The sequence below is a fragment of the Siniperca chuatsi genome, linkage group LG19, assembly GCF_020085105.1.
Source record: "Siniperca chuatsi isolate FFG_IHB_CAS linkage group LG19, ASM2008510v1, whole genome shotgun sequence".
NCBI classification, from domain to species: domain Eukaryota; kingdom Metazoa; phylum Chordata; class Actinopteri; order Centrarchiformes; family Sinipercidae; genus Siniperca; species Siniperca chuatsi.
Window position 1 is genome coordinate 20395763 of NC_058060.1, and position 14449 is coordinate 20410211.

The 14449-nt window shown below is 40.4% G+C and overlaps 2 protein-coding genes across 13 annotated transcripts in view; one reads left to right on the forward strand and one right to left on the reverse strand.

Moving 5' to 3' along the window:
* Window positions 1-8312, forward strand: part of abi1a (abl-interactor 1a) — a 49454-nt gene extending 41142 nt beyond the window's left edge. For 2 of the 12 annotated variants that reach the window (XM_044177463.1, XM_044177462.1), the window contains 5 exons: window positions 90-203; window positions 3167-3427; window positions 4981-5067; window positions 6234-6419; window positions 6516-8312. In XM_044177463.1, coding sequence (XP_044033398.1) covers window positions 90-203; window positions 3167-3427; window positions 4981-5067; window positions 6234-6419; window positions 6516-6691 — 824 coding nt within the window. In that variant the 3' untranslated portion in view covers window positions 6692-8312. The remainder of the gene's footprint in view (window positions 1-89; window positions 204-3166; window positions 3428-4980; window positions 5068-6233; window positions 6420-6515) is intronic. The other 10 variants (XM_044177465.1, XM_044177464.1, XM_044177467.1 and 7 more) reach the window with 5 other exon arrangements.
* A 47-nt stretch (window positions 8313-8359) lies between these two features.
* Window positions 8360-14448, reverse strand: pdss1 (prenyl (decaprenyl) diphosphate synthase, subunit 1). The gene is made up of 11 exons (XM_044177475.1): window positions 14229-14448; window positions 12955-13022; window positions 12467-12596; window positions 12016-12146; window positions 11660-11801; window positions 11418-11529; window positions 11102-11211; window positions 10921-11001; window positions 10539-10652; window positions 10311-10391; window positions 8360-9762 (listed from the first exon to the last, which is right to left on the reverse strand). Exons 1-11 carry the CDS (start codon window positions 14397-14399, stop codon window positions 9622-9624), a joined length of 1281 nt encoding a protein of 426 aa, XP_044033410.1. The 5' UTR covers window positions 14400-14448; the 3' UTR covers window positions 8360-9621.
* Between the last annotated feature and the right edge of the window lies 1 nt (window position 14449).

Here is a 14449-nt window from a genome sequence, read left to right on the forward strand (position 1 = left end):
GTAACAGCGTCGAGGTGCAGGAGATGGGCGAGGACAGACTCTGTTCTGCCTCTGCATTAAATGGTTACTAATGTAAATACTCCTTTCAGTCCCGCCCATGTCCACTCCACTGGGAGCCCCTCCACCACCCCCACCCCCTCCTCCACCACTTCCTCCCGCTCCTTTCATGGCCGGGCTCGGCCCCCCACCACCACCACCTATAGGTGAGACTCCTCGACTTCCGAGGCCACTCCTGTTGCCTCTGCTGCCCGGACGGTGGATAATCAGCACTGTGATCCTGTCATGGTGGAGATGCACAATTAAGGGTGTTTTGTGTGTGTGTGTGTGTGTGTGTATGGGTGTCTGACTGTTTGTACACACTGCAAGCAAGAGGTTCTGATTATTTCTGTGTAATCAAGTCATCATGCCGGGGCTAAGCTTTGTCCAAAAAAAAAAAAAAAAATAGGCTGCACATACATTGTTTTATATTAATTTGCTCTAAATTAACGAGTAAACAAAGCTAGCTATAAATCAATAGTTAATGAAAATGGGCATACAACACTTAAATGCTTACTTTCAAACTTTAATAATGGATGCAGCTGTTCTCCAAACTTCATTTGAGATATTTATTTCTGCTGTGTTTGAATTTAAAGCTTTACAGAACACAAAAAGTCTGAGTATCTTTAATTTCTTCCCATAATTTGCACTTTCTAGGTAGAACTATGGCTCATTAGATGAAATAACATTATTTAAGAAACGAAGAAGAATGAAAATCCGATTAGCTCTTGACGGCTGATGGTGATGTGTGGAAGGTCAACATCAGCCAGATTCCCTGATTGTTCAGCTCTGGAGAAAATGACTTGGTGATTGTCTTGCTTGCAGTGTGAACAGACTGTATATGTGCTTCTGTTTGGAGAAGCAGAGGAGGGGTTTCTGGCACATCTTCACCTACTTACAAGGTGCATGGAGAAGGGAAAAAGTCAAAGGTCAAAACTCCAGCAACACTTGTAATATAGAACAACTGTATTGGTAGACCAATGCATTTCGGCTTGCCGCAGATGAAGGCCACAAGCCGAAACGCGTTGGTCTAATAATACAGTTGTTCCATATACTACAAGTGCTGCTGGAATTCTCAATCATCAGTGGTGGTGGTACTCTGCTTCCTTATTCTTCACCGATCTGCTGTAATTGGCTAATAAAGAAGTCTCATATCACCTAAGGCCCGGCAAAAGTTAATTACTGCCTGCAGAATCTCTAATATGTATTCATTTACATTTTACCTCAAACTGCTGTATATCTAGAACAATATCAAAACCTGTTGGCAATCCGCATTGACAGAGTAGATGATAACTTTTACAACCTAAATTCAAGAATAAAATTGAAACCCTCCAAGCTGAGGTACTGGCAGACTGTGGGTAGTATTTCCATACAAAGATATAAAATCCATTCACCTTAATGATTGTGAGACTTCTTTTGCACAGGTATGGTAATGGTAATGTCAATGTATGTTTCATTTTAGTTCCTTTACCTTTTACCAGGAAAGTGATTGTGGGTAAAGCTGCATCAGGCAAAAATTTCTGAATTCTAGCTTAAATCATAACTGGGGCTGCGACAGAGAAGAACCATTTTGGCTATTCAGATTGTTTCATTTGCTAAAGGCAGATCTGGAGCCAGTTGCACCAGCTGTTCAAATTTAATAAGTGGAAATTTACACATCACTAAATGAAAACGGGTTGTACCACACAAAAGAGTTCTTTCGTAGAGATGAATTGTTACAAAATATTTACACCCGCTACATATGTTTCATAGCAACAGGTTTACACATTACATTAAGGCTTTCTAGCTAAGACATTTTTTAAAGTTTTAATGATGCAACCTGATTTAGTAAATCACTACATTGAATTTAGTTAGTAGTTACTAAGAGCTTAAGAAGTAATGTATTTATAAATAGCCAGGTTCCAGTTAAGTTCACTGGTAGAAAATCTTCTGCATGCACATTAAGTGATGAATTGATAGCTAAAATACAAAACAGTGAGCCAGCACTCAATTCTGAGACAGTTAGACTCACAGCTGATGTCACTTAATATGATTTCTGGGTAATGAAAACATTCAAACATCCATTTGAGTGCTGCAAACATTCAGTTTTGCCTAATGTAACTTTAATTTACATGGGGTATTGACTCTGAGTTACTGACTGATACTGGCTTTGATTTACTGTCAGAGTTCTGCAAGGCTGAAAAGCATCCAGCTGTTTGATTTGTATTAACTACTGTGTGTGTGTGTGTTTGTACAGTGGCTGCTTATATCTGATTGACTGCAATCTTGAGCAAGATGATCGCTTGAAACATGCACATTTTATCCTCAGAAAATCAGTGCGCACTAGACTTCTGCTGGTGACAATATGGAGAAGTTTGTTTGCTCCTGTGTTCCTCTGAAGCTTTACTTCCTCTGGTTCCACCCATCCCTATCTAAGAGCAGGGCCTCTCCTGAGAGGCAGTATGTTATCTAGAAGTATGAACAGGAAATACTCTTTAACCCCTTTTTGTCTTTCACACACACTTACTCACACACTGCATCTATAATCTTCAAATATTTGAGCGTATTCTAACAATGCTGTTGTTCGAAGAGATGATTCAGTTATTCTTAGACAGCCGATGCAATGATACACGTGTGCACTCAATCATGAACTCTCCCTCTCCTTGCGATCAAATAGACATTTATAATCATGTCTTTAAAAAGTGTGTGAAGAAGTTATTTTCACTGCCAGTTCTGCTGAAGCCTGAAGGGTCAGTCTGTTCTGTTGCTGCTGTCTTCTCACTGAATCTTTTCCTTCAGTTTTCCTTTGCTACATTTCTAAAAAACCTTTAGGTGCAGGATGTATTCGGATGACATCTTAGGACTCTTTTGTTTCATTTTAATCTCGTGAAATATGTCTGTGTAATAGTATTATCAATTAACGTTCTGTGTTGGTTCCCTAGCTCACCTGCTTCCTTTAATTGGTTATTGATTGTCTTTCCATAAGGTGTGGGGCTCTTTCATAATTTAAAAGCTCACATTATGTTTTACGATCTTGATGATTCATGGGTGCTTTTTTTCCCCCTCTTCCGTCTCCTCTGTCTAACCCCCAAACCCCCCCCGGTCCTGCCTATCTTTCCTCTCTTCCTTCCTTGTCTTTGGGTGTTTCTAGTGGTGGCCCCTGGGCCTGGTCTGGGCCCCGCTCCAATGTCCCAGTTTGGAACCATCTCGCGGCAGATTTCGCGGCACAACCCCTCCAACTCCTCTGTCTCTATGGTTTCGGCCACGGGCACCTACCGCCGGGCGCCGTCGGTCACTTCCCAGTTCTCCTTGCAGCAGCAGCAACAACTACAGCAGCAGCAACAACTACAGCAGCAGCAACAACAACTGCCTCATATTAATGGAGGCACTCCTGGCTATGGCCAGAACTCAAGTAAGGCCCTTCTGTCTCCAGTCCCAGCCTGCTTTAGAGATCCTGAACTCTCACTGAAGCACAAAACTTCACATTTTTCCAAATCATGCACAGCCACAAACTAAAGCAAGCTAACCTTTGTAGCCACAGACCAATATTTCATATTTGCAAGTGAGTCACTGCTTTCTGAAGGTCAAGCTTGTAAGAATTATTGACTTTTCCCCTTAAGTCTGAAAGTGCAGATTAAGGCTTTTTATCTAACTGTGGGATATCTTTAGTATTGATGCAGAATGCCTCGTCGTTCTCTATGTATATCGTGGGTTTTGATTCCTTTAAAACTTAACTAGCTACTGTATAACATCTAGTCTTCATTTTCACCTGGTATTAACATGTGATCAGTATCTGGATACATTATCTGGATGATGACATCCGATCCAGGGGCCTTTGCATTTACAACTGTTACTAATAAGCGTTATCTCACTTCTGCCTGCCTCGTGATCGGATCTCGATATGCAAATTAGTTAGGCAGGGCTAGTCGACGTATCCCAGGTCAAGAAAAGCAATGCCATGGATGGATGTCATTCATTTTTAAGTAGCTTTTTTTAAGGGAAAACTTGCTAGCTACTGCTACTACCTGCAGCTTGATGTAGCAGGAAGAAGCAAAGTTAAGACATGACCTTTCAACTTGCTGGGAGGATTTTTTTCTTAAGAATGTGGTCACACTATATGGATCACATTTACACCTGGCTGAGATCAGATCACAATGCGAGCCAGACCACCTCCAAATGTGGCCGATTGCATACCCCTCAATGTGTTCGGCGTGCATTTACACCTGGCGTTAACATGCTTTTTTCCTTATCCAGATAGGAAATCCAGAAACAGACTGCATGTTAATGCCAGGTGTCAATGGGGTTCTAGTGCCTCATCTCTATAAGATGATCATCAGCCTAGATGTGCATTTACTGAAGCACTGGACCACTGTTGATCAAGTGTCCCTAACTTGGGATTGATCAAATGATCAGGGAAAAGTGGGGTTGAGGTTGATAGACATCCAAAGCAAACAGTGCCTCCTTCTGGCCATTGGCAGCTCTCACTTTTAGAGCCATGAGCGGAACCGTCTGATTGACAGAAATCAGACATAATCCGCGGTTTATCCTCTGGCCTCAGTGTTCCCCAGATACCATGTGAAATCTCATCACACTCACAGACGTCACTGAACTTTTCAACCAACATTAGTGTCTAATCTGTGGAGACGCTGCAGCTACAGACAGTTGAATGAATTAATCTGATGATGATTGTTTCAATAATTTTCTTAATTTTCTCTTTAAAATGTTAAGTCTAATTCATAATGTTTCTGTTAGCCGACAGGTTAATTAATTTGACTAAGCATTTCAGCTCTATCACTGTTGCACATCACTCTGTCCTGTTCTATTAGATGTGTGTCTTTGGTGTGTGACAGTGTGGTGTTTGCTTGGGATTGGTGTGCATTCTTGGTGACTGATGGGCTTTCTCTTTTTGTTTCTCTTTGCTCTCTTTCTCTGCCTTTCTGTCTTTTTTTTTTTGCTGGCTTTCAGTGTCTATCGCTCCTCCTCCTCCCCCAATGCCCCAGCTGACTCCACAGATACCTCTGACTGGCTTTGTGGCCAGGATGCAGGAGAGCAGTAAGTGAAGAGGCTAAGACATACTTTCCTCCTCATCTGTGCCAACTATTCCCATTTCCAGAACACCCTGCATGCATTGTGCTTGTTCATCCTCTTTCTCCCCCTGTCTGTTGAGAACAGTTAATACCAACCTCAATGAACCATCCAAGAATGTGTCTCATTAGAGTCCTGTCATGGTTTATGTAGCTTTTTATAAGTAGCTTTATCTGCTGTTTGGGGACAGATTTATTTCTTCAGCTATGAAACTACATTGAACACAGAGTTTTGTTACAGTTTCTTAGTCGCAATAGGGGTATACATTCCTGCTGGAATAATCACTTTATTTTTAAAATATGTGCAGTGGAAAAGCAACCAACTCAGACTGTAAAGGCCGCCACCTACTGTTTTTTTGTGATTTAGTGACTCATGCAGGGGGTTTTATCGCTGACTGAAACTTGGTATTCATATGCTGAATGTTCTTGTAGCACTGCAGGGTTGAGCTGAGGTGAATGATAATGTTTTAGGGAAAAAGTGCCAAAGGTCTCTGCAAAACAGGACTTGAGAAGATGAGACTCTTTGCTGCCCCCTGCTGTTTCAAAACCTGAAATATGGTCAAATATTACAGTTGAGGAAGTATTAGTTACTTTATTTCTTCACAGAAAGCAACTTTAGATTTTTTTGTGGCGGACATTTCTTTAACGAATAAGGTGTAAGGCAATTATAGTGTTAGTTAAAATGATTGTAAAGCTACATACCTTTTCCCCCCAATGTAGATGCTGTCATACATACCTCTAACCTACTAAATAGCATGACTCAGAATGTAATAATGATCAGAAGATCATTGAAGTGTTTGTAAATCCTGTGCAATTCCTTTTTTTTCAATATGTGCATGTCTGAATAGTTTCAGAGCCACAACAAGAGGAGTACAAAAACACTTAAGAGGCTTAAACATACAGTACATTATGCTATTGAGTGATCTATGGGAAGTCCTAACAGTGATGCAGCCTGCTTCATGAATTTAATATTCAAATACCTTCCATACACACTCTTCTGCATGTCTTATCATTAATTCTGCATGATTCAGCCGCTGCCCTCTCCAGCACCAGGCTCATGTTGACCTGGGATCCTTGACTGTGAAAGTGACAAGGAAAATCTCTTTAGTAATCTCACGTCCTGTGTCTATTCAGTTGCAGATACTCCCACCCCACCTCCCCCTCCCCCTCCAGATGACTTGCCCATGTTTGACGACTCTCCTCCCCCTCCGCCACCTCCTCCAGTTGATTACGAGGAGGAGGATGCTGCCGTCGTGCAGTACAACGACCCCTACGCTGATGGAGACCCACAGTGGGCACCCAAGATCTACAACGAGAAAGGTTTGCTAAAAAAAAAAATATCGAGCACAACCAATTTTTTAAACATTTTTAACCTCTTACATTGGATACTCACTGCTAATCGTGTTCTGTTTTCAGTGGTGGCTATCTACGACTACAGCAAGGACAAGGACGACGAGTTGTCTTTCATGGAGGGGGCAATCATTTACGTCATCAAGAAGAACGACGACGGCTGGTTCGAGGGCGTCTGCAACGGCGTCACCGGACTGTTCCCCGGCAACTACGTGGAGTCCATCATGCACTACACCGACTGAAGGGACCTCGCAGTAACAGTACAGTCTATTTATTCAGTCATATCATAATCCACTGAGTGACTGACCGCAGCAATCTTGACTCCTGAGTCGCATAGACATAACTGTATGATCCCCTTTTGATATGACAGAATGTTCTTTCCCTTACTGATTGCAAATAAAATGAAAAGTAATATCTATTTAGTTTATTTTGGTGTTATGGGCGGGTTGGGGGACATTTATGGAATATGTAAAAAAATAAAAATAAAAAAAATAAATACAGTTTCTAAAGAATTGGACTGCACATGCTCACACCGGTTGAACTCAAAGATTATAGTCACATAGCTGAATGATGTACGACATCATCTTGCCTGGACAAAAAAAATTGGGATTCAGAATTTAATCCGTTTTGAATGAGAGTATTAGGTTTGAACAAATAAAATGTTAATATCATGTAAACATCTTCAGTTGACGTGTTTGTACTGTCAGTTGTATATAATGTGAGCTGCAGTCACTTGGGTTTATGTAATGTGAATTCAGTGAATGTCGATTATGATAGTTTTCATTAGTGGTGCCCTTCTCGACTCCATAAGGCTCATTCGGGGGAAAAAATAAAAATAAAAACTCAGATGGCCTGTCAATAATTTTCAAATTTAAATACTGTATATGGTATTTCAAAGACAATTACTCCTGAAAAATCAGTCTTGGCGTTAAAGCATGCAAAATTTTAAGCGATATAATGTAATCTTAAGTTTATTGCCATTATGCTTCCATTATGTTGTACATGTATTCACCTTTTTAATTTTTATTATACTGTTGAAATCACTGAACCTTTTAGACTCTGAAGTGAATTTCAGGCTTTCCCATGGTCTCACCCTCTAAATGCCGGTTTGCATTTGATTTGCTTCATGGAAATGAAATGGATTTTACTTTTTCATGCATTTAGATCTGTTTAAAGTAAGATAACACATTCCATTTTTGCTTATTACCAAGCATTTTAAGATTATGTCACATCACTGTTAACTTTATACTAATCCACATAAAGTCTGTAGAATCCATTGGTGACATTGGCAATAATGGACTATGGCTCTGATAGACAGCAGGTGGTGTGCAGTGATAATTGGACGGACTGTCGTGCCTGACACTGCCATGTGACAATTCAGATATAATGTAGACCAATAAACAACTGTAATACCTCCTCAGTCTTCACCAAGCAACAATAACCTGCTCTAGGTTCAAGGACCATGTTGAATGCTCTGAACATGAAATCCTCTGGGCTGCACAGGTGTACATATTTTAACTCAAGTAAAACCAACCAATCAATATTAGCTGTCACTCAGGTCTAGGAATCATCTTGAAAACATTATATTTTTTCTGTTGTCCCTCAAACATGACCTTTTTTTTTTTTTTTTACTTTTGACTTCCAAATGCATTGGTCACTGTTTAGCATTTCAGGATACTGCAGCTAATGCCTTGATATTTTGCCCATTTGCTTTAGTATTTCCAATTAAAAAATATGTTCCGGCTCAATTCCATAGGTAGAAATACTGAAATCTATCTCTGTCTGCCCTTCATTTGTACATATAATATGTTGATTGAAAAATTAATGTACAGTCTTTTATAATAAACAATTCTATGTACAACATGCATGTGTGGTCACTTGAAGGGAATCAAAAAGGAACAAAGGCTTGGTTTAAATAAAAAATAAACATAATAGGTTTATTGAGCAGAGAGTCATTGTAGATGTTAAGGCCTTGGTTGTTACAGGGCACTTTGCAGTAACCTTAACATTTCACAAGTCAAAAAGTCACATGATCGTTTGGCCTCTGAGTTGTGGACGGATCACCAAAGACAATGACACAGATCCAAACAAACACACCAATGACAATGTTTCACTTCGATTGCGTTTGAAATCTCAGATTTTGCAATGCCGCCACAGCTCAGCACTAGCCTATAACGGTCAGTCGCAGTCGGCTAGTTTGAGGCATGGGAGGTTGTTGCAGTTACAGTACTGTATGCAGTGGAGAGTTGGGTTGCTGTTTTCAGTGTCATCCATTAATTTAAGTTTATATAATATTTCCTTTTTCAATTCATCACTGTTGATACCATTCAAGAAATCTGAATCGAAGGATTTGTACTAAAAACCAAGTGTATTTATACAGCATATCATTATTAAGCCGCTCAACCTCATGTATATTTTTGTGGTTGAGAGAGCCATGAAAACAGATATCAGTTCAGATCATAGACTGTATATAAAGATGGACGATGCATCTCCACTTCCTCCCACTGTACAAAAATTAAGCCAAAATATCCCAGATACGGGAGCTGCCATCTTGTGCTGGTGACGTCATTTGAAGCCAGAGTCCGCACCGTAGTGATCAGAGTTGGAGCCGCAGTATCGAGGTCCCACCCATACACCCGGCCGACTCCATCTTGAGCCGGCCTCAGCTGTCAATCATGACATGAAACCCCATTTTTATAGCATCAAAGAACCAAACTTTTCAGAAAAACGAACACGTGAACATACATCAGCGTGATAAGAGCTACCTAACAGACAGAAACCATTTTTGGGAAAAATTTATTTGACATGTACTTTGATTTTTTTAAGTTTGGCTCATGTCCCATCCGCTAACATAGAGAGGGTGGGGTTCATGACCTATACCGCAGCCAGCCACCAAGGGGAGATCGAGATGTTTTGGCTTCACTTTTGGGGAGGTGTCATGTCGTCCAGCTTTATATACAGTCTATGGTTCAGAGAGACCCCTGCATGCTGTTTTGATCATGTGTTGTGACAAATCAGCTTGCTGCCATATTCATTCAGAGCTGGCACTAAAACCAGCAGCAGGGGTCCTTCCGAACCAAACTGCCATCGCTTCTCTCACCGTTTTTGTCTGACCCTGACCTGCGCAGACAGGGTCAGGTAGCTGCCTGAAGAGAAGCACGGCAGTGAAGGTTCACTTGTCTCTGGTAAGCACCATCTCAGTGAGCCTGATGAGGGCATCTCTCTCTGCCGACGGCCTGAGCATACTGATCTGCCTGATGGCTTCTTGGCAGTAGCGCTGGGCCAAGTAGTTGGTCTGTTGCACGCCATCGCTCTAAAACAGAAGAAGAAGGGGTTGTGACATTGTTTTAGTTTTCATCTACCTTAATAAAGTTTACTGAGCATTTATGTTCTGTACAGACAAAGCTTCTCTTTCACATTTAAAACCCATATCCCTGAATGCATTTTTGGAGGATTTTGGAATCCCAGCTGCTTGAGTAAAGAGCACTGAATTATACTGTTTATCAGGCAAATATGCATATCAGTCTTGGCATCAACAACCCCTCAAAAAGAGCACTGTACAAATTAAAAGCCCACTCCTCCATCACCAACTGAAAGTACACACAGCTTAGGTAAGGTTTTGATATCTTGAGGTAAGGTTTTAGTCACACAATGTTTACTTCGTACATCACAAACCTTCATTTTTAATGTTTATCTATTTACAATAAAAATGTCTCAAAGTAAGCAGATATTTTTAAAGTCTAGTTAAGGTAGAAACTTGTATCAGTAAGCATTTAAGACCTTTCAAGGCCTTACATTTAACGGATTTAATATTGAGAACCTGCTAATCTTTATTTGTTTACAATGTATTACTGGTCATACCTGAAGGACGTACTGCCAGGCTCGATCTACATCTCCTTTGGAGCCAAAACGTCTCATGATCATTGCATGGAGCTCAGGAAACTGAAAATAAAGAAACTGAGGTAAAGAGTGACGGCAGACAGTGATGCATGGTGTGTGTCTGTGTGTTGTCGGAACTTGATTTAGATGTATAGTGTCTATGAAAACGTGTACACATATGACCAATGAAAATGCTTATGTCTGTCACACCTGTTGACAAGCAAACAGGACCGGTCCAGTGGCCAAGCCCAGTTTGAGATCAGCAGCCGAGGGCTTCCCCAGGTGATTGGCTCCTGATGTGAAGTCCAAGACGTCATCCACCAGCTACAGGACAGAGAAAAATCAACTCATAATCATTTTATATACCTATAGCTTTAAAAAAAAAAAAAATAATAACTCGACACACCAATATGTTCTGGATTAAAACCAAAAGTACTGAGACATCTGTCCAGTGGAGGGGTTCTCATCATTTTTTAAATGGAGCTTTGGGTCTCACTTATCAAATAAACTACAGATGGCAGACATGCTTTAGCTGGTAAGGAGTCTAAAAGATTCAAGCAGCAGCCACATCTGCAAAATGATCAGAAATTACCTGAAATGCGATGCCAACATTCTTTCCATACTGGTAGGCGATTTCATGAACTTCAGGATCAGAATTTACCAGAATGGATACCTTAAATGAAAGAAGAAACAGTCAACAAAAAACCTAAAGTGTGGAAACCGAGGCTTTTCTCCAACTATGTGATATTTGTGTGGAGACAGAACGTACATACTGCTTTACAACTGTTCGCAATAAGACTTGCTGTCTTCTTGAAGGTTTTCTCGAGGTAGTGTTTGAATCTCTCGTTCTCGTTCTCTTTGGAACCCAGCTGCATGAATTCACCTGGACACACAATCAACATAGATTAGGGAGTTTGTTAATGGACATATTAGTGGATTCTGGGTACTGACAGTTTGAGGTTCAGATGTTTTAAACAGCTCTTGCTACAAGTTACAGCTTCCAATGTGCAAAAGTGTTTAGTACATCTTCAGGTACAACTTAAATAAAGACTATTACTGACTGATATGGCAACAATTTGATTGCTGTACCTCGCACCAGGTCCTCTATCACCTGGGACAACACTTTTACCACTGTGTTGTTACCAATACGAGCCAAGGCCATGGAGGCAGCTGAGAGGATGAAATCTCCAGCCAAGATAGCCTGGAAGAGAGAAAACAAATGATATTTATATCCTTAAAAAAATGTATGACAATGAAGTGGTACAGCAGGAAATATGAGGTGAGGAGAAAATTAAGAACTGTAGTTTTTGAGCTGATTTGATTCCCCTTACCTTTCTTTCACCCCACATTTCATTGATGGTTCTCTTTCCCCTTCGTTTATCTGATCCGTCTATAACGTCATCGTGCACCAGGCTGGCAGTGTGGATCATTTCTGAGATCATAGCTATGGCCCTCTGCCCTGGGAGCAAATCTCTACAGAGGACAAAGACAAGACAACAGATTGCAGGAAGTGAGATGAAATAAAACCCTGGATTATGTTTCATATAATAATTAAAGAGTTATCAAAGGGTTTGGTGTGTCTTCACTCTTACAACTGTAATATGGGTCACTTTGGGTTAGTAGCAGCAGTAAATAAAACATATTTTGCTGAAATATGTAGATCTAGAGTGGAGTGATCCAATTTTACCCGGCTCTGTTGCTGTGGATGTTGAGTGCCCGGGCCATCAGGACAACTATCATTGGTCGGATGGCCTTGCCCTTGCCATCAAAGTAGTAGTCACAGAGAGACTTCAGCTCTTCTTTGGATACAAATAGCTCCTGTGTGGCAGAGTAATAAAATGCATGTCTTTTATCTCAATCATAATCAACCAGTGTTCAAGATCTGCCAAACGCCACATGACAGTAAAATGTCTTCTGTTCAGTTCTGACCAATATCTTTGAGATAACAACATTTGGATGGCTCATTCGTTGTGTTATTGAACTGTCTCTGCAGCTGCAAGGTCCAATCCAAGCAAAAACACTAACAAAAAGGCTCTGGATAGACTGATAGTACTCTGGAGCCTAATGTTAGCTGAAAATTTCCATTATTTAATTTGTAGAGACACATAGCAATTACACACTCAGTATTGAAAATGTACCTTTCTGATGTCATCGTATAAACTTTTTAAATCTTTCTGGGCTAATGTGAAGGGGTCCTTCAGTTTCGCATCACTGTGTATCGTGCAACAGCAAGACTGTAGTGTGGGATCCAACAACCGTGACTTGTGTCTGGAGAGAAAAATAACACAAACAGTAAATGTGACATACAATTTAATTACAAGTTAAAGACACACTTAGACCCCCCCAAAAAAACAAAACAAAATTTAACAGGCTAATATTGACTATTATCTTTTGTTTGTTTAATTGTATGCCCATCAGCTAGAAGAAAAAAGATTACTACAACAATTTAATGTGATTATGTAAATATTATATTGCTTGACTTTAACCAAAATTGTATGGTGTTAGTAGTAAATTAAATTAAAAAGTAGTTAATTATAGTGTGCCTGGTGGTGTAAGGTTACCATTACAATAATATGCAAAAATGCAGTAAATAGTTTGTGCAAACTCTTTGGTTAAGACAACTCACCTGGTGAAAGATGAGGTAAAGTTTAACGTTTTCGGGTTTATCTGTGTTGATAGTGCTGATGGCTGCCGCTGAAAGATTGGAGCACATGATACAATAGGACTTTAGAAATTAAGATTACTTTTAGGAGTCAGCATTTCTCCCCAATAATGTTAATCCTGGCAGCTTTAAACAACATATAGAACCTTGTGTTAGTACACAAACTGAACAGTTACCTACAATAATACAATATGAAAAATACAAATAAATCAACAAAAAATCTGAGATTCTGATTGAAGGTGGTGGGAGTGGGTTGATGGGACCTCAGTATTTGTAAAATACTGGCCACGGGCCTGATCTGATTATGCAGTTTTATAGTTTTTAACTTTTTAACATATGTAAAAGTAACTGTTTTGTTATGGAAATCTTGAGTAATCAGAATCAGAAATACTTTATTGATCCCCGAGGGGGAACTCTTTCGTTACAGCTACTCACTATCACGTAGATGCACACTTGAGAATATAAGGAATAGAAGTACTAAGCAAATCAAAAATGCTAATCAGGTACTTAACAGCCAGAAAACAATAGGCCTGATTACTGATTATTGGGCCATCTTGGAAACTATTAGGTCAGTTTCAGGTGAAACTAGTTATTAACAGATACTCAGGTAGATTCCTTCCTGAGGGCAGGGCTTATGTAACAGAGTAGCTTAAATTTCTAGTTCCCGTCCCATTTTTTCCACAATTGAGAATGACTTCCGGATGGGAGCCGAAACGTCTTGATTCTGAAAACAGTGTCCAGATGACTACGACTGAAACCTTTTCTACGACACACCGTCTTAAGCAAATCAAAATATAATACACTATAATACAGGTAAGATAAGTTAACAAGTTACAAAGTGGATATAAGTATAAAAGCTAAAATAAGTGTAGTAACACACGTGAGCCTATGCCAAATGAATTAATGCTAAATGAATGGGGACTTGACAAGACATTGGTTAGACTTAGGTGGACAACTAGCTAAGAAAAGGACAGAGCTTAGTGTAATTGCCCTGTAATGTCAAGAGCGGGTCTTGACCTTTATGCCAGCTGAGTATGCTTTGAACAAGCCAACACCCCCTGCAACAAGACACCACTCATTTAAGAAATTCTTACAAAACACAAGAAGCTCTTGCTTAAGACAAATAGCAGTTACATTGCTAGGAAATGCCACAGACACTGAAGCTCAGCGGTATGTATGACCTTCCAGGGTTTGACAGGACTCCCCGACCGGTGTCCTGCAAACAGCCGCAAACTCACCTTGCTCCCCGGCCCGGAGCTCCAGGATGTCCGCCCCTGATTGGACGCAGAGACGGACACAGACCTGCCGTTAAAATGCCACAAGGTTTCAAATAAACTCGCGCTCGTACACTTTGTACTCCACCTCCGAAACTGCCTCGACCACGGACCCGCCATGTTCCACAGCAGCATGCATTGGCACAGGTTATATATTTGAACGGAACCGGAAAACAGTAACCAGA

What these genes read in the sequence shown, in the direction of transcription:
- pdss1 (XM_044177475.1), bottom strand. Translation starts at nt 14,399, where the DNA reads ATGCTGCTGTGGAACATGGCGGGTCCGTGGTCGAGGCAGTTTCGGAGG. An exon ending in ATCCACAGCAACAGAGCCGG is followed by an intron (nt 11,802 to 12,015) that starts GTAAAATTGGAT and finishes TGTCCTCTGTAG; the next exon opens with AGATTTGCTCCCAGGGCAGA. An exon ending in AAATGTGGGGTGAAAGAAAG is followed by an intron (nt 11,530 to 11,659) that starts GTAAGGGGAATC and finishes TCTCTCTTCCAG; the next exon opens with GCTATCTTGGCTGGAGATTT.